We start from the raw sequence: 17,204 nt of genomic DNA on the forward strand, positions 1-17,204 counted from the left end.
TATTCAAGATCGAACCTGTGTCCCTCAAGAAACTTAAAACAATACTTTAGAAAATTTTGTTATTAAATTTCAGTAGATACAAATGCAATATTGTAATTGTTAACAAATTATATTTTATAGAGTAAATTGTGTTTTGGCATATGAGCCATTAATGATTTAGTTATTATTTTTCAAATAAATAGCCAAGTACGTGTCACGCACAAGTTATTAAACTGTAGTATATTTAGGAAACTTAATTTTGAGAAATTATCTAAAAAAAATTAGATTTTTTTTTTTGTATAGAAATATACACAAGCCCAAAAATTCTAAATATCCACCTAAACCGTATAAAATATATTTTAATTATTAAAATGATTTATTTAGTAAATTAAATTTTATAAGTAATTAGGACTTTTCAACAATTTTTTTTCGATGGAGTTATGGAAAGTGTCGATGCTGGCTTCAGGGTACTGCCCTGAAGCCAGGATCAATGGTCCGGATCATCTTTGCAGATCAAATCAATTGATCTGCAAAGAGATCTGAGCTATTCGACTGTCCTTCGGGCACCGGGCCCTCAGGGCAGCATGAAGGGTCGGAGTTATGATACTTTTCAAGTGAGATGGATTCGAGATGAATTTTCGAAAGAAGATATCAGAGATGGGGTTATGATACTTTTCAAGTGAGATGGATTTGAAATGAATTTTCGAAAGAAGATATCCGAGTGCGATAAAAGTTTCTTTCAAAATTTTTAAGAGAAAATTTCTTGAAAGAAGTCGATCGGAGGTTACAACTTACAACTATGATAGTAGCCAATTACGTTGAACACATTAGCTTTTTAACTTCAAATTATTTCAAATTTTAGGAATTAACAATTTTAATTTATATTCATAATATTGGTTCATAAACTACTTGAAAAAATTCCAAAGGAATTTAGTCATGATGTATTTTTTTTTTCAGAAAAAGAGAACAAATAATCAATGTAATGAAACTGCCCGCACAATCGACGAAACTTTTGAGCAAGATTCTAAAAAGCGTGAAGCGTGACGAAGCGTCACGGTCAAGTTTCAAGCTTTACAAACTTAAGCGAGTTTAAAATAAGCCTAAGCATGAAAAAACGTTTTTTATTTTTTTTTTTATAATTTCAATTATATTAAGTTAATTAATAGAATAGATAACATATAAACTTAAATATTTTAAGAATAAATACATAAATTTTTAAGTTATAAAAAACGTAAGTATTAAAATAACAAATTATCTAGAGTAAAATGTTTGCATTAGATCAGATTTCATCTCTTAGTCGCAAAGAAATAAAATGTACAAAACATTTAATTTTGATGTATTTAAATGTTTTTTTTAAAAAATTATATTATTAAATATTTATCATTTAAAATAAAATTCAAAAGTTAAAAATATTAAATAAAAATACAAATTTTAATTAAATATTATTTTTTAAAAAGTATATTTTTCACGCTTTTTTCGAGTTTTTTCACGCTTAATATGGTCAACCAAGAAGTTGACCGCTTTTTTCGCGTTTTTGTCCAAAGCAAAACTTTTTGCTCATGCTTCACGTTAATCGTGCTTTTTAGAACACTGCTTTTGAATATTAAATCCACAATCAACGAGAATCAAACATGATATCAATTGGTCTCAGGGCCTCACCCATAGCCATTGGGCTAAGGCTCATTGGCCAATCATGACGTATTAATATAACAACTTAAGTAAATTTTGGTACCGAGAAAATTAAGAATACATTTACTTGTATACACACACTATTAAAGTTAAATCGACCACTCAGTGGTGTTTGATGAAACCTTGTCATTTTTATTCTTCATAATTTTCTCTTTTCAACTCCATTCTTTTATCTCTAAATTTTAATTAATCAATCAAATAATACAAACTATTTAGTGCTTAACATAGTTATAAATAAATAAATATATACATATATATTACACTTTTTTTCCTTGATACAAATTAAATTAATTATATATGATTAAAAAAATATAATATAATAGCGACAGAAACACACGCAGTTGCGTGTGTGATATAATATATGAATATTTTATGAATTTTTTATAAAATAATGTATTATTTAGTAGTTGAAAATTAATTATTGATAAGATAATATAAATTTAATATGCTAATATAATTAAATTGACATAATTGAGATATATACGGGTGAAATTAATCATAAAAAGTTAGAAACAAACATGATACATATTGGTTGAAGAAAATGTAGAAAAAGTTACGTGAAAAAGAAGTTGAGAAAAAAGTGGACAAAAAAAGGTATAATTGAAAGATGATTTTTGGTGTGTTATGACACACTAAAAAACAGTTACAAAACACTCAATTTTTATATAATAGTGTAGATATATGTTCACGCAAAGCGTGTGCGTTGAAGACTAGTTATGTATAATATAAAATTATAATAGAGCCAAAATAGTGTCTTTTTGCCTTTTTTTCTGCCGCCAATCGGGCTTGGAATCATGGCTAGTTGGCTACCCCTAGCACCAAAACACATTCATGAGTAGGAAAATTGTTTTCACTCGTTAATTCCCACTCACCAATTAAGATTCTAACAATCCAAACCATATTATGAGCATCTTTGTAATCCCCATTCACAGCTCACTTCTTACTGTTACTATTACTATACCCCACTCACCAAAATCTTTCACCAGCCACACCAATATAAGTAAACGGCACCTATTGTCAACACACAGCATACCAAGAAGCAAAAAAACACTTTCAAGAATTCACCCAAATATTCTCATAGCTAGCTAGCTACGAGAAATCCGGCATGGCGAAAATGATTTTAATGGTGGTGTTGTGTTTAATGGCTCTAGTTCAGAGCCCTGTACCTGTGGCCGCAATTGACTGTGCAACGATTATGGAAAGCATGTTTCCTTGTTCGTCGTATCTCAGCAATTTTCTTCCTCTCATGCCCGGAATTCAGTGTTGCAATGGTGCCAACACCGTTGCTACTGCTGGAGATACGGATAGTTTATGCAAGTGTTTAAGATCAAGCCCGTTGAGTCCTGTATTCTTACCTGCTAAAGCTCAGAAACTTCCAAATCTATGCAATCTTTCGGGCTTCCTACCCCTTGTCAAGTGCCTGTAAGCTTCTTTCTAAATGCTGGATTTGTTTAAATTCATCAAAATGTTACTAAAAACTATGTCATGTTTCAACGTTTCCATGCAGCCTACCATCGAGCAATCCTGTTCCGATTCCAAGGGTGATTCCTATTCCACCTGGGGCATAAGAATGGAGCCGCAGCATTTGTAGCAAGAGGGAAATACATCATTCTATTTTCTTTCCTTGATTTTCTAATGCCTGGATATCTTATGATCAGTTGGCTGCCATTGATATGACCAATCAGTAATGAAATAACTTTAGATCATTTCTAAAATACATCGCGATACATCTCTACTGCATTTTGTCTTGATACGTTGGATTGTCAGCGTTGTGACGCGCAAAAACTTGTGTTTAGATCTCAGACTTGAGACAAGGTTTATGATTCAAAGACCCATAATTCAATGTGGAGATGATTTCACCAGCATCAAGGGTTTTCTTTTTCACATCAACAAATTAATTAAAAGGAAAAAAGAGAGAATAACATACATAACTCTTAAAATCCATAGAATAAATAAAATCTTATAAACAAATCAATGATGAAAAGAATTTAAATATCATCTACAGTTCACATTCAACAAACTAACCACATCTCACCACAGAAAAACCTCAAGAAAAGCTTCATTGATTTAGACATATATTATCACACTCGACGACATGCTTTGCACATGATCGCTGTATCTTTTCTTTTTTATTTTTTTTGGCCAAGTTGTAGCTATATCTTGTTGCATACAAATGGCTCACAGGAATTGTACGCCACACTGATGAATCTAGAGCCGCATGATCTAAGATGAAAAAAAGAGAGCATATTTCTGCAATAACGTACATTCTCGATTGACATGATACCTGAACACCAGTGGATAATGTGAAAATCAGGAAATGCCAATTGTCTTGTTCAATATCCACAGCGTAAGAGTAAGCTGAACTGCAAGGATCATATGGAGCCAAGTCCTATCCAGCATAAATCCATACACCGTGATTCCAGCTTTGTTATGTTCAAAATAAGTCACTGCAAAAATTTCATTAAAACAGTTAAAAAAAACACTTTTTCCAAAAGGTGGAGCACATGAAACACGCCACTTCACATGTAAGTGGATACCAAGTGATATAAGCCCAATATTAATATCCAAAATATACAGGTGATTATGAATGGGAATCGCGTAATATTTACAACTCAACACAAATATACTCGTTTATCAATCAGCACATGTATATCATGGGACAGAATAGTAAACGGACAATGCTCACCAAGTGCTTGCCTCCTCTGGTAGGAAATTGTATTTGCAAACACGGGCACAAGATTTGTATTGTCCAGTTCGTCGTCTTCAACATCTTCATTATCAGTATCCAAGTCAGATGTGACTGGATAACTAGTCCGGACTGAAACAATCTCTGCCTTGGGAGTTTCATCATCCAATTCATCAAATGAGTTGATTGTGGCACAGGCATGCCATTTAGCTGCAAGGGAAGTAATGGCCTGTGCTTTGTGTGTTATCTTTGCTGCACTCCGCAAGCATATAACAAGCCCTGTCACAAGGGTGATGGAGCATAACTGTGAAATAATAAGAAGTCTCCAGGTTAGTAAATTTAGCAAATTAATCAGCAAAAGTACAGGTAAGTCGATTCAAAACGCATAACAAGATTACCGCGAGTTCTCCTGCTGTGGCAATGTTGATTGTGGACCTCGTTTTAATTGTAACAAGTAAGGAAACAAACTGACTTAATGTTACAAGAATCAAACTTGACAGAATGAATCGTCTAAAACGATGGCTGATGACATGAAGATTCCTTCTAATCCTGAGATGTTCTATCAAGATTGAAGCTACATCAGATTCTCCCTCAAACACCCGAGCAAAATCCTCCAGCCTAAGTATTTGCAGATAGCACGTAAGGCGGAAAAGGACACACACGAGGAAACAGATTGAGGTACGATATAGCCATGAACACAGCAGCAGTATGCATAAAATTATTTTGCTCAAGTAAATGTTGTACAAATAGGGAATTTGAGTTCCTCCTGAGATGAACCACCATATCTTGTACACACTAACCGCGAGAACAGAAGGGAGAACAAAAGCTGAAAGGAGCTTCATTGATCTCTGTCAAAATAAATCCGTAGGGTACTATCAAATTTGAACATCCATTTCCAAGGCAATGCAATAGAATATTAAAAAGCAAACCGAGAATTATAAGACAGATGCAAATAAATTTCAGAAGAAGCAATGCTTCTCAGTGAGTTTTCTTTGGCAACAATAGTTTCGTAATTTTAGTACTTTTGGACACCGCTCGGCTCATGAATGGTATGACGTAAGGATACAAAATATAAGGATGATAAATCAATATACTTTGACAAGACAATGATGCATGACATTGATCATTTGTGTAACTTGAACCAAGCATTGGATAAAGCAAGGAATCGATCAATTTATTTTGGATGTCAACGAGTAAGATGTGGTAGTAGCACAGGTCATCAACAATACACTGGTGGCATACTAATTAATTTACCAAAAATTCAAAAAAAAAAAAAGCACATGAAAGCAAAACAAATTCATGCTTCGTAAAGAAGATCAGTCCACACTATCAATCCCTTTCCCACACTACATATCGTAGCCACATAAAGAACCAGAACTAATCTAACTAAAGCTGAAAAATATCAACATTCAAAGGAAACAAAATACCCGTGCCAAGAGACAGCCATTTCCCAATTCTGAATCAAAGCACCAAATATTAATAAACCAACTTCGACTAACTGCATTACTTGGCTAATTGCCTTTTAAATTAACAAATCCAAATTTCACCTATAATTTTTCCATTAGTGTTATTTTCATATTCTGATGTCCTCTAAAGTAATTTTCGATCCTCCCACAATTTGGAATGTACCAAAATATGTATACCAAGTACAGAAATCGAATATACATCACTAATGAGCCAACAAATCAAACTTTTTTTCGAACTAGAATATCAGACAAGAACAGATACTTGATTCAAAACACAAAGATGAAAAAAAAACTCATATACATATAAAGTTACCTGAAGCTGTTGCGTATACCCCTTTCGAACCTTTTCACTTTCATAACACAATTTATCAAGAAACAGAAATCTGCGGAGACCATATTTACGAGCAAAAGTGGAGAGACTAATGAAAGAGAGTGCCGTAAATACTGAAAGGGATAGCTGCACAACAGCATCATAAGGTCTCCGATGGTTCAGATCACAATCGGAGCAAGAAAATACAAAGTGGGATACGACCGGAATTCCAATATTTAGCAGAAAAAATATCGACCACGAAAGCCCAGTTTTCCATATACTAGAGTAATCAAGAAAGAACCATTTGAGACCAGAACTGTAACTTTTCAGCTCGAAATCGGCTTCATTGAGTGATGAGTGTGTGGGAGAAATCAGTTTGTTTTTTGGCAATAAGATCTCTTTCACCTCCGCCTCCATTTGGGTTTTGATTTCTTCAGTTTTTCGGCTACAATCGGATCACAATCGGGACATAATCCGTAAATGCCAGTGATATTTTCACCCCCGACTTAAACTAGAAAAAAAAAAAGCACAATTTTTTCTACTCTGTCTATCTGCATATCAACCAAAAATACAAGACAGAAGATATATAGTGTGATCTATGTAAGCGCAGCACGTAAGATGAATTTCCGGCGCTGAATATGAATGTCAAACAATAAAGAAATGGCAACCTTATGTGGCAGACTGATTTTTGGATAGCTATTGATAGTGATTTCAGCAGACTTTTCCAGCGTTTCTTGGTGGGGACAAACGAACACTTCAACTCCACTTGAAGAAGGAGATAATCAAAAGAGAATATGGAACGAGTCATTTGTCTCAAAAGCAATGGAGAACGAAAAAGGTGGAGTCTTTAAGTAGATCGGCCGGGAGTGAATGAGCTTTTGTTTTTTCGGGATAGATTGAAATACAATATTTACAATATTTGGATCATAATGGAATACAAACAATTTGGGTTGAATACTATAATTTCAATGAAAATAAAAAAATAAAAAATTAACGAGCTAATGACAGATAGTTTCAGATTTTGTTCATGACCATATATTAATATTAGAGGTGTAGTAGAATCAAGCTAACCGTGAGCAACTTATCAGTAATTTAGTCAAAAGCTCGACTCGAACTCAAAATGAGCTCGAATAGCTCAATCATTCACTCGAGCCGAGCTTGAGCTTCATTTGTTTCTGTTCGAGTAGCTCACGAGTTACTCGATAAGCTACATATATATAATTATATAAATAAAAATAATATAAAAAATATATAACTATTATATTATATTTATATATATTTTTATCTTATAATAATATATATAATAAAAATAATATAAAAAATATATAAATATTATATATATATATATATGTTTATTTTTCGAGCTCAAGTAACTCGAAATATACACTAGTCTAGCTCGAGTATGAAATTATTCATTTGATCGAGATCGAGCTCGAGCTCGAGCAGACAAAATACGAGTCGAGCTCGAGCTCGAGTAGTATGATACTCGGGCTCGACTCGACTCGTTAGCACCCCTACTGGTTACTCATGTAGACTTTTAGTTCACTGTTCATAGTATTGAACGTTTTTCTTCTTCCTCAGTTTCATATTTTGATATTTTGTGTGGGCGCATGATGAATTTTGGTCGTGATTATTAAATCATTCATGTAAAGATCACTCATTCAATTATCATAATTGAGAGATGATCAATCCTATATGTTGCAAAAAATATAATTACTTCATTAATTATTAAATTGATTCAATAAAAAAAATTGCACAAAATCTCTTTTAAATTCACGAGTCAATTTCGTAACACGGACGAGAGATCCTTACCCAATACATAAAAAAAATTTACTTTCTCATTATAATATATAAATTGACTCACTCCGTCTGAAGACTAGAGAATTGTCCAATAAAATATGTTTCGGGCCCAAACAAAAGCAGTTAGCCCGTACAATTTAGGCCCAATCACATGGTGACGTGAACACATTAATCCAACGGTTCTCGTCCAACAGAAACAATGCGCACGTGGGGTATCCAATTCATGTTTTTAGTTTTAGGGTTTCAAACTCCAGCTCTGTTCTGTTATCTGGACAAGACCCCCATATTTTCACACTTCCCTTTCTAAATTCCGAAAGACCGTTTCAATCTCCTTCTATTTAGCTGCTGGATTTCCACATTCAAATCCGAAAGCAATCGATCAGTTCGATAAAGGCGGGGGATTTGTACCTGTCAGTGCTCCTTTCTTTCCCTCATTTACTTTTCTCTCTGTTTTTTTTTTGGTTATCTATTAATTTTAGAGAAGGGTGTTGATCGATACTCAAAAGCATCGACGATAAAAGATTTTTTATATCAACAATTTGAATATTTACACCGTAAAGTTTGAGTCTTGGGAGGATTTATAATAAGTCTTATGGGGAAGTCTGGGAGTAGGAAAAAGAAGGGCACTGGAAACCAAACCCAGAGCCAAAACCAAGTTTCTGGAGGGGATAAGTCGTCGCCTCCTCCCGTTGCTAACGGCGGTGTTAATTTAGATTCTCCGGCTTACTTAAAAAGAGCCCAGGAGCTTAAGGAAGAGGGTAATAGGAGGTTTCAGGCTAAGGACTATTTAGGTGCCCTCCAACAATATGAAAATGCCCTTAAACTTACCCCTAAAACAAGTCCTGATCGAGCAGTCTTTCACAGTAACCGAGCGGCTTGTTTGATGCAAATGAAACCTATTGACTATGATGCTGTGATATCAGAGTGTACTTTGGCGCTTCAGGTACAGCCCCGGTATACCCGAGCTCTTTTAAGGAGAGCTCGTGCATTTGAGGCGATAGGGAAGTATGAAATGGCCATGCTGGATGTGCGAGAACTGCTAGCTTTGGACGCCAATAGCCATGATGCTTTGGAGATTGCTGAAAGATTGAGGATGGTGTCCGGACCTCGCACAGAAGCCCAGCAGGACCTCCAAAGCCGGCCATCGCCAGCTGCATTGGGTGCTTCTGCGGTTCGCGGGGCCCCAGTTTCCGGCCTCGGTCCTTCCTTGCCAGCTAGACCTTTGTCTAAGAAGCCGTCACATTCAGCTGCAGGAGCTGCTCTACCATCTAATAATAAGTCAGAAAAGCTTTATCCAATTCCGCCCACTGTAAATGACGGAGATACCAAAATCCAGTTTCCAAAAGTTGTCTTGAAGCCTTCAAATGGTTCTTCAAGATCCAACACTGATGTTAGTAAGGATAACCAGAAGGAACAGTTGCTTGGTCAACCAAATTCCCTTCCACTTTATGAGCAATCTACACGCTCTGCAAACCGATGGAGACCGTTGAAACTTGTCTATGATCATGACATAAGGCTTGCAGAAATGCCAGTGAATTGCAGTTTCAAAGAATTGAGGAATGTGGTTAGCAAACGTTTCCCCATGTCAAAAGCTGTCCTGATAAAATACACGGACAATGATGGCGACTTAGTGACTATAACATGTACCTCAGAACTTAAAATGGCTGAGTCACGCGTCGATGCCCTTATTCTGAAAGATATTGATGCTGATAAAGGAGATTCTATTGGTCTATTGAGGTTGCATATTGTTGAAGTGAGTCCTGAGCAAGAGCCACCTCTACTAGAAGAAGATGAAGAGAAGGCTCTTGAGAATGAGGGGGATAGGGGAGATGATGATATGTCACAAATTTCACCTGCTGATCCTGCAGGAAAACTTCTGGATGCTGATATTGATAAACCAGAAAATTTTTCACAAAAAGAAAAATCCGGAGCACCGGAAGATCACGATTACAAGGAGGTGGAGATTGATGATTGGTTATTCGAGTTTGCACAGCTCTTTCGGACCCATGTTGGGATTGACCCTGATGCTCATATTGATCTGCATGAGCTTGGTATGGAACAATGTTCGGAAGCACTTGAGGAAACAGTGACCAGCGAAGAGGCTCAAGGCCTTTTTGATAAGGCAGCCCTGAAGTTTCAGGAGGTCGCTGCTCTTGCCTTCTTTAACTGGGGAAATGTTCATATGTGTGCAGCTAGGAAAAAAATGCCAATAGATGATTCATCTGGTAAAGAGATAATGGCCACACAGCTTCAAACTGCATATGATTGGGTAAGAGAAAAATATTCTCTTGCCAAAGAGAAATACGAGGAAGCTCTATCGATCAAACCGGATTTTTATGAAGGGTTGTTGGCTCTGGGGCAGCAACAATTTGAAATGGCCAAACTTCATTGGTCATTTGTACTAGCAAAGAAAGAGGACTTGTCTAAGTGGGATCCTACTGAAACTATTAGCCTTTTTGATAGTGCAGAAGAAAGAATGAAGGCTGCAACTGAGATGTGGGAGAAGCTGGAGGAACAGAGGGCTAAAGAGTCCAAAGATCCTGTTGTGAACAAGAAGGATGAACTTTCGAAAAGAAGGAAGAAACAGGGTAGTGGTGCAGAAGGTGACACCTCTGGCATAGGAGGTCGAGAGGAAATTTCTCCAGAAGATGCAGCAGAGCAAGCTTCAGTGATGAGATCTCAGATTCATCTATTCTGGGGTAACATGCTTTTTGAGAGGTCTCAAGTAGAATGTAAATTGGGCTTGCCTGGTTGGGAGAAAAATCTTGATGTTGCAGTGGAGCGTTTCAAACTTGCTGGAGCTTCTGAAGCTGACATTTCGACAGTTGTGAAAAATCACTGTTCTAAAGAAGCCACTGCGGAAGTGCCCGATTCTTCAGCAAATAACAGCATGCCGTAACTATCATCTTGTCTTGTCTTGGGGGAAGAGTTCCCTACCGTATTTTGGGTCAAATCAGAATTTTTATTGTCACGTCCTTGTAACCTTTTGGGCTGCAACACGACTCCTGAAATAATTTCACTGAATTTTTCAAATGATTTTACCATTTCTGTTTGACTTGGTTCATTTGATCCTTGAAACTTAAATTGTTCCATCTTGATTTATGAGAGCATTAAACTGGCGATGTTTCTTCATGTTCTTCCACTTGTTTTGCTCGTGTAAAATGGCTTAATGTCTTGGTCCAACTTATGCATTTTAATTTCAGGTTATCTGAAAAATAACACTACAGTCTGTGTAGCATGATAGATAGAAAATGCTTTACTAGAATTATGGCTGACTTGGGAATACATTTTGATGTTGAGTAGAACATAATGATGAAGTTAATCTTTAAAAAAAATCTAGAAAAGTTTTATTTACACGAAAAGGATTAAAAGAGGAAATTCCAAAAATGTGGCGGTAATTAGATTTTCATGTTCCTTTAGCATTTATCAATACTTTCAGATGCTTGATCTTTCGTTGGTTGAATTCATGTACCTCGGTGAAAGCTCGCATTAAAATTGATCCCAACTCCAGTTCTTTCTTTTGCGATCTTGTGCTTGTACATTGAGTTTGAAGATCACTTGAACTATTCTTGTATAGTTCTCCTGTTTGATTAGTTCTGTATTATATTCTGCACACTTCTCCGCTTCAAATTTTAAGAGGCGTGATATTCACGATTTAAATACCAATCACATCTCCGGAGTCAGCAAAGAGTGATGAAGCTAAGTTTCCACAGTTCAACCGATGCATGAACGACCTGGACATTCTTCTGCTGTGCTCTCAAACTGTCTGAGCTTTATCAATCTGTGAGTAACATCCGTAAACCAGCAACATACACGTCTGAATCATAATTTACATTGCATTATTCTTTTGAGCTGATATTCTTCATTAGTACTGATCTAGCTTTAGTTTACCCCGTACCATTTAGAATCTTATATTTACTCGGCGGCATGAAATGTTTACAGAAACGTTTGTACTTCTATAGTTGCACAACATGAACAAATTAATCTACTTTGTAGCTCTTTCTTATTCTTATTTTACGTGGTGTTTTCTGGGATGATATGCTGGTTTGTTGGATTTCATTCCACATTCTATATGATATCGTAAGATTTGGTACACGATTCTTTTGAATGATTCTTGGTCGCTAAAAGGCAATGGTAACCCAATTATTGAGGACGAGTAGCTGGGTACATTTTAGGGACTTGCTTCTGTATGAAAACTATTCCAAATGAATGCAAGAAATTATTTGTGGCTTCTATGTTTACTTTTCTTCATTATCATTCATTCCATGTTTTTACCGCTGGGAAGGCTAAAATTTCGTAGACAAGCACTTTTAAAAGTCGAAGTCTCTGGGAAAAATTGTGGTATTCCACAAATGAGTCATAAGTTACTAAAAGTTTGTCCCTTTTTCTCTTTATTATTGCTTTCACTGAGGGCTGCTTTTCGAGTAGAAACGAAACACTCTCTAAAAGGTGGTTTTTTTTATAAATAAATAAATAAATAATAATTTTACTCGAAACCTTCAAGCATTATTGGAACACCTCAACAAGTTTAAAGAAGAAAGAAAGATAGATCTCACATCAAAATAGAAACTTGAAGTCGATTGAGATATACAGAAATTCTCTTTAAACCCATCTTCATAATCCACTAGTCTAACCAATACAAGCCAACCAAACCCTTTGAACTATAAAATATAACATGATTAACAGACTAACAAACACCCTCAGTTGTTTTTTTAAGTTTCCATTTACTTTCAGTGGTACTTAAGCAGTTGCAATTGGATCCAATTTAGCCGCGTTTTCCATGTTCTTGAAAGCTTCAAATCTTGGCTCCTTGGCTTCGAACTTGACTCCTACATATAGCTTCATGTAATCCTCGAAAACGAACTTCGGGTACAGATCTTTGATCTCTTCCTTCTCAACCAATGCTGGTGCCGGATAGATCACAGCATCACTGCCTGGATTGTAGAATGATGCAATTGACATTCTAGTTCCATCTGTCTGCGCAATCACTCGGTGCAGCACGCTCTTGTATTTCCCATTTGTTATCACCTTCATAAAAAATGGATGAAAAAGAAACTTAAGCAAGATTCATTACCATCCATTTTGTCAGCCCAAATTTTTGGATTTCGCGCATGATTATTTTAAAATTCCATGTTTCACTCCTGCACACACGCCTGCCCTCAATTCACTAGTTAGACCCAAGGGCAGAGCCAAGATCCAAGTGTTCTGGATAGTGAGACAGAATTTTGTTAAGGAAAGCCCGTACGCACTTTTTTTTAAGCACTTGCAAACACTACCCCAAAAAGGCTGGAGGAAGAGGATGAATGGCTAAATGGATTTTCGGGAAAATCAGATCACTTAAAGATTTGTTTGTCTCTATCTTACCCTGACTCATAAACTAATGGCTCATAGAATATAAAGTATTACCTCAAGCTGGTCACCAATGTTGATGACAATGGAATGGCGCATGGGCGGAACGTCGACCCATTCGTCGCCTTTGAGTAGCTGCAGGCCGCTGACCTTATCATCTTGGAAGAGAAGAATGATGCCACCGGCGTCTGTGTGGGCTCGGAGACCCTTGATCAGGTCTGGCTTGGGACACGGTGGGTAGTTGCTAACCTTCGTGCCAAAGGTCGGGCCTTTGGATCCATAGAATGCCTTTTTCAGATAACCCTTCTCAAGCCCAAGATTCTCACACAGCAAATCAAGAAGCTCCGCCGCCAATTTCTCAAGCTTGGCCGCAAATTCCTTCATAACTTTCCTGTCACCAGCAGTCAAAATATTCAGTACAAATCGTGTACTACCATGTCCAGTGAAAGGAGCCTAGCTAGCTACCAAGATGATGAAAACATCCATGTTCTGCTTATTATTATTATAAATTGGCATGCAATTTTTTTACACTCCCCTCGACCAGAATCCTTGTGTACGTGTGTCAAGTGTTGAGATAAAAACCTGTATTCATCTTCAAGATCAGGGATTTCTGAGATGTTCGAGGCAGGAAGATGGCGCAAGAAGAAAGTGCTTTCCCAGTCCAAATCAGTGATTTCAGACTGAACAGAGTCCAGCCCTTTATTCGCCACCATTTCCTTGAATCTTTGCTCCATAGTTCTCTTGTAGTGCTCCTTCGTCAGCCTCTCCACTGTGTCCAAAAACTCAGGAGCAATCCCATGATTCACCAGCTGTTAAAGATCACACAATCGAACCAACACTCAGCAAAAACAAATCATAGAATCAAGATTATGTATTGTGTATCATGATAATATATAACTACATATACCTCAAAGAAACCCCAGTTTTCACAGGCATCTTTGATGATCTCCATGGTTGCAGGCCTCTCATCTCCATTGAGATTCTCCATGTTAACCACAGGGAAAGTTGCCATTTTCACTGCTTTGCTTCTCTCTTTGTGAGTACAGTATATTATTGCTGATGGATCCCGATTGTGCAAAGGGAATAGCTCCTGGAGGGCAATTTATAGAAGGAGCAAAGGCTGCATCTTTGGCGCAATTAAGGTGATTGGATTAGTTAATAATTATTTGAATTTATCATGTTAAAATTAATTATATGATAGTCAAATTATTATATTGCAAAAATAAATAAATATTGGAGATATTATATATGCTAGTTGTATTCAAATGGCATATATCCAAATCTAGCTAGCTAGGAATGTAGGAACAAGACTCGTGTAGGATGTATGTGAATCACATCTACATGGACCCCTACCAACTTTGGATCAATTCTCCAAATAAATAAATTAAACAAACAATTAATAACATTGCTTCTTCAATAAATAAAGAGATAGTAGCTATATATACTTATTAACAAAGTACTTTTCACATACATAAAAAAAAGTTAAATGTAGTGAAGAAATCACTTTAAAACCATAACTTTTCAAATTTCCGATGATATCACGGTTGAATTCTCACAACTCCTATAGTTTTTAATGATTAAAATGGCTTCCACTTGTAAAAATTTTAAACTTCAAGTGTGGTGGCGGCTCATAAATGGTGGCCAAAGGGAGAGTTTGAGGCGGCTACTGTGCTGTCCATGCACGAGTTATTATTTTTAATCCCATGGTTGATAAAATAATTCGAGTTTAAAAAATAAAGGCCGATGTCTGTTTTTCAAAATATTTAGTTAAATTTCTAGTTGCAATAGTAGATTAAGATGTGTTTAAACGATAAGGGCTGATGATCTTAACCGGTATATTTTGCATTTTTAATCATGCTATATCAATGAATTTTAGTTCACTTATTTGTACGTTTTGTTTTTCACTTTTTGGTCATTTTTCACGGAGTGTTGGAGTTGAACATTATCATATCAGTATTCCGATGAAAATAGACCAAAATTACAACAAAAAATATATACAAATTAGTAGGCTAAAACTACGCATTGATCGATAACATAACAATTTTTTTTTTTAAAAAAAGTGTAAGTTACATGATAGAAAATATCAAAATAATGTTATTTTCTTTTTGTTTCTATTTAAATATCAATTAAATATATTGAATATTCTATTTGGTTTTGACATTTTTTAGAGTACATGCATCTTCCAACGTGCTTCAATATTTATTTCTAATATCTTAATCTTAATATTTAATCATGTCGAATGTGATCTTAGATTTATGAGTAGTTTGATTGTACATCTTTACCATCGATTAGTATTCGGGGATTAATTGGATGAGATCAATAGTTTTGGCCGGCGTAAGCTACTTAAACTTTATATTAAATTTATATTGGTACACTAATTTTTTTTTTTTTTAAAATATTATAAATTAGTTTTAAAGTGTGCACGTATGTACATGTAGTAGACATGCATACACTCACACACGTTTTAATATATAAGAATCTCCAAAATAAACCCAAAGCTACCACTAACCAAAAAAATCAACCATACTTTATTGTCTAGCAATTTAGAATATAGGAATCTCTTAATTAATAGACCCACATAAGGAAATAAATGGGGATGAACTCAAGTAGAACCTTTAACATGTACTTAAAAAGCCAAAAAAATAAAGAGAAAAGTTGAAGATGTGAAACCTTACCGACATGGATGGTGAAAAATAACCAAATGATGTCTTTGGATTGATTAATTTAGAGTTAAGAATTTCAAATTCAGAGTATTAATTAAATACGTCCAATTATTCAGGTGTTTATGAAATCAATGGATTAATTAATTTGAAATTCATATCTTAAAAGTTTTTTTTACTTGTTTACTAGTTAATCCAATGGATTTCAAGTTCACAAAAAATAGGGCCATTTGAAATCCTTATATCAAATCAAAATACAACATAAGGTTATACTTAAATGGAAAGATTTGATTCGGCCGAAGGGATGAATTTTATTAAGCACATTTACATAGATTAGTAAATGAGTGTATTTTAAATCCACCAAACTTAAATTCATCAACAGTCAAATGAATTTTAAATCAATATGTGGTTTCAAATCCTTCGATTCAAGTTCACTCTAATGTTATGGTTGAATTGATGAATTTTAAATTTATTGACTTGCTTTGATGAACAAAGATTTTGTTTGAAGATATTGAAGGAAGAATTTGAAACTGACTCTATATTGAAATGAATTTGAAATCCACCTCCATGCCGCAAAAAATAACTAGTTGGTCAAGATTTGAAAATCCTTGTTATATATGTTCTATATATTTGAAATCAAAATGCAAACGAAGTAAATTTCAAGTACACTCATATCAATATAAAAACTCTTGTGAGACCGATCTTTTAATTGGATCACGTATGATAATGTATAAATTTTTATGTCAAAATTATAACTATTTATTGTAAATATGAGTGTGTTTGATCCGTCTCACGGATAAAGATCCGTGATACCGTTTCACAAGAGACCAACTTCATATCAAATTATTCAATTCAAGTAATACAATGGATTTCAAATACAGTGAAAATGAGTTTTATTTGAAATACATCGCTAATTAATCAAATATCCTGTGCAAAATTCACTAGCTAAAAACACCAATCTTTCAATACTGCGCACGGATTATTTTATGCTACACCTGGAGTACTTCTCCCCTATGATGTGGTCAAATATTAGTCATTGGATCATCCACACACATTTTATTTCCATAAAAATACAAGGGACCCACATGATTTAATGGTGTTGAATTAGGAGGTGAAACACTCCCGATGTAACATAGACTAACCCACTGCGCACAAACATGTGCATGCATATATAGCACCCGTACAGTGTGTCTTCATGGCACCGTGCAAATTGCATACTTAGATTTATTTTTATATTTTTCGGCTGGATCTTCAAAATTCAATTA

The 17,204-nt window shown here is 35.3% G+C and overlaps 4 protein-coding genes across 6 annotated transcripts; 2 read left to right on the forward strand and 2 right to left on the reverse strand.

The window, feature by feature from the left end:
- Positions 1 to 2,689: 2,689 nt before the first annotated feature.
- Positions 2,690 to 3,396, forward strand: LOC140886070 (non-specific lipid-transfer protein 3-like). Its single transcript, XM_073292575.1, has 2 exons — positions 2,690 to 3,090; positions 3,176 to 3,396. The coding sequence occupies exons 1-2, from the start codon at positions 2,774 to 2,776 to the stop codon at positions 3,234 to 3,236; spliced, it is 378 nt and encodes a 125-aa protein (XP_073148676.1). The 5' UTR covers positions 2,690 to 2,773; the 3' UTR covers positions 3,237 to 3,396.
- Positions 3,397 to 3,640: 244 nt separating this feature from the next.
- On the reverse strand, positions 3,641 to 6,976 carry LOC140891456 (uncharacterized). Of its 2 annotated transcripts, none has more exons than XM_073299949.1 (5): positions 6,799 to 6,976; positions 6,134 to 6,575; positions 4,753 to 5,202; positions 4,355 to 4,658; positions 3,641 to 4,115 (listed from the first exon to the last, which is right to left on the reverse strand). In XM_073299949.1, exons 1-5 carry the CDS (start codon positions 6,936 to 6,938, stop codon positions 3,979 to 3,981), a joined length of 1,473 nt encoding a protein of 490 aa, XP_073156050.1. In that variant the 5' UTR covers positions 6,939 to 6,976; the 3' UTR covers positions 3,641 to 3,978. The 2 variants fall into 2 exon arrangements, with proteins under 2 accessions (XP_073156050.1, XP_073156051.1); XM_073299950.1 differs by having other exon boundaries at positions 6,134 to 6,681; positions 6,799 to 6,934.
- Positions 6,977 to 8,154: 1,178 nt separating this feature from the next.
- LOC140886125 (protein CLMP1-like) lies at positions 8,155 to 10,994 on the forward strand. Of its 2 annotated transcripts, XM_073292631.1 has the most exons (2): positions 8,155 to 8,340; positions 8,874 to 10,994. In XM_073292631.1, exon 2 carries the CDS (start codon positions 8,943 to 8,945, stop codon positions 10,827 to 10,829), a length of 1,887 nt encoding a protein of 628 aa, XP_073148732.1. In that variant the 5' UTR covers positions 8,155 to 8,340; positions 8,874 to 8,942; the 3' UTR covers positions 10,830 to 10,994. The 2 variants fall into 2 exon arrangements, with proteins under 2 accessions (XP_073148732.1, XP_073148731.1); XM_073292630.1 differs by having other exon boundaries at positions 8,155 to 10,994.
- A 1,463-nt stretch (positions 10,995 to 12,457) lies between these two features.
- Positions 12,458 to 14,399, reverse strand: LOC140886126 (1-aminocyclopropane-1-carboxylate oxidase 3-like). Its single transcript, XM_073292632.1, has 4 exons — positions 14,187 to 14,399; positions 13,862 to 14,088; positions 13,337 to 13,670; positions 12,458 to 12,958 (listed from the first exon to the last, which is right to left on the reverse strand). The coding sequence occupies exons 1-4, from the start codon at positions 14,289 to 14,291 to the stop codon at positions 12,671 to 12,673; spliced, it is 954 nt and encodes a 317-aa protein (XP_073148733.1). The 5' UTR covers positions 14,292 to 14,399; the 3' UTR covers positions 12,458 to 12,670.
- Between the last annotated feature and the right edge of the window lie 2,805 nt (positions 14,400 to 17,204).

This window comes from Henckelia pumila, chromosome 3 (assembly GCF_033568475.1).
Source record: "Henckelia pumila isolate YLH828 chromosome 3, ASM3356847v2, whole genome shotgun sequence".
NCBI classification, from domain to species: Eukaryota; Viridiplantae; Streptophyta; class Magnoliopsida; order Lamiales; family Gesneriaceae; genus Henckelia; species Henckelia pumila.

Bases quoted from the DNA above. Each gene is read 5' to 3' on its own strand.
- LOC140886070 (XM_073292575.1), top strand. From the start codon at position 2,774: ATGGCGAAAATGATTTTAATGGTGGTGTTGTGTTTAATGGCTCTAGTT. The intron at 3,091-3,175 runs GTAAGCTTCTTT...GTTTCCATGCAG, and splicing joins CTACCCCTTGTCAAGTGCCT to CCTACCATCGAGCAATCCTG.
- LOC140891456 (XM_073299949.1), bottom strand. From the start codon at position 6,938: ATGACTCGTTCCATATTCTCTTTTGATTATCTCCTTCTTCAAGTGGAG. The intron at 6,576-6,798 runs GTTGCCATTTCT...ATCCGATTGTAG, and splicing joins AAATCAGTCTGCCACATAAG to CCGAAAAACTGAAGAAATCA. The intron at 4,116-4,354 runs GTGAGCATTGTC...AAATTTTTGCAG, and splicing joins CCAGAGGAGGCAAGCACTTG to TGACTTATTTTGAACATAAC.
- LOC140886125 (XM_073292630.1), top strand. From the start codon at position 8,523: ATGGGGAAGTCTGGGAGTAGGAAAAAGAAGGGCACTGGAAACCAAACC.
- LOC140886126 (XM_073292632.1), bottom strand. From the start codon at position 14,291: ATGGCAACTTTCCCTGTGGTTAACATGGAGAATCTCAATGGAGATGAG. The intron at 14,089-14,186 runs GTATATGTAGTT...GATCTTTAACAG, and splicing joins AAAACTGGGGTTTCTTTGAG to CTGGTGAATCATGGGATTGC. The intron at 13,671-13,861 runs GTTTTTATCTCA...TGCTGGTGACAG, and splicing joins GATCTTGAAGATGAATACAG to GAAAGTTATGAAGGAATTTG.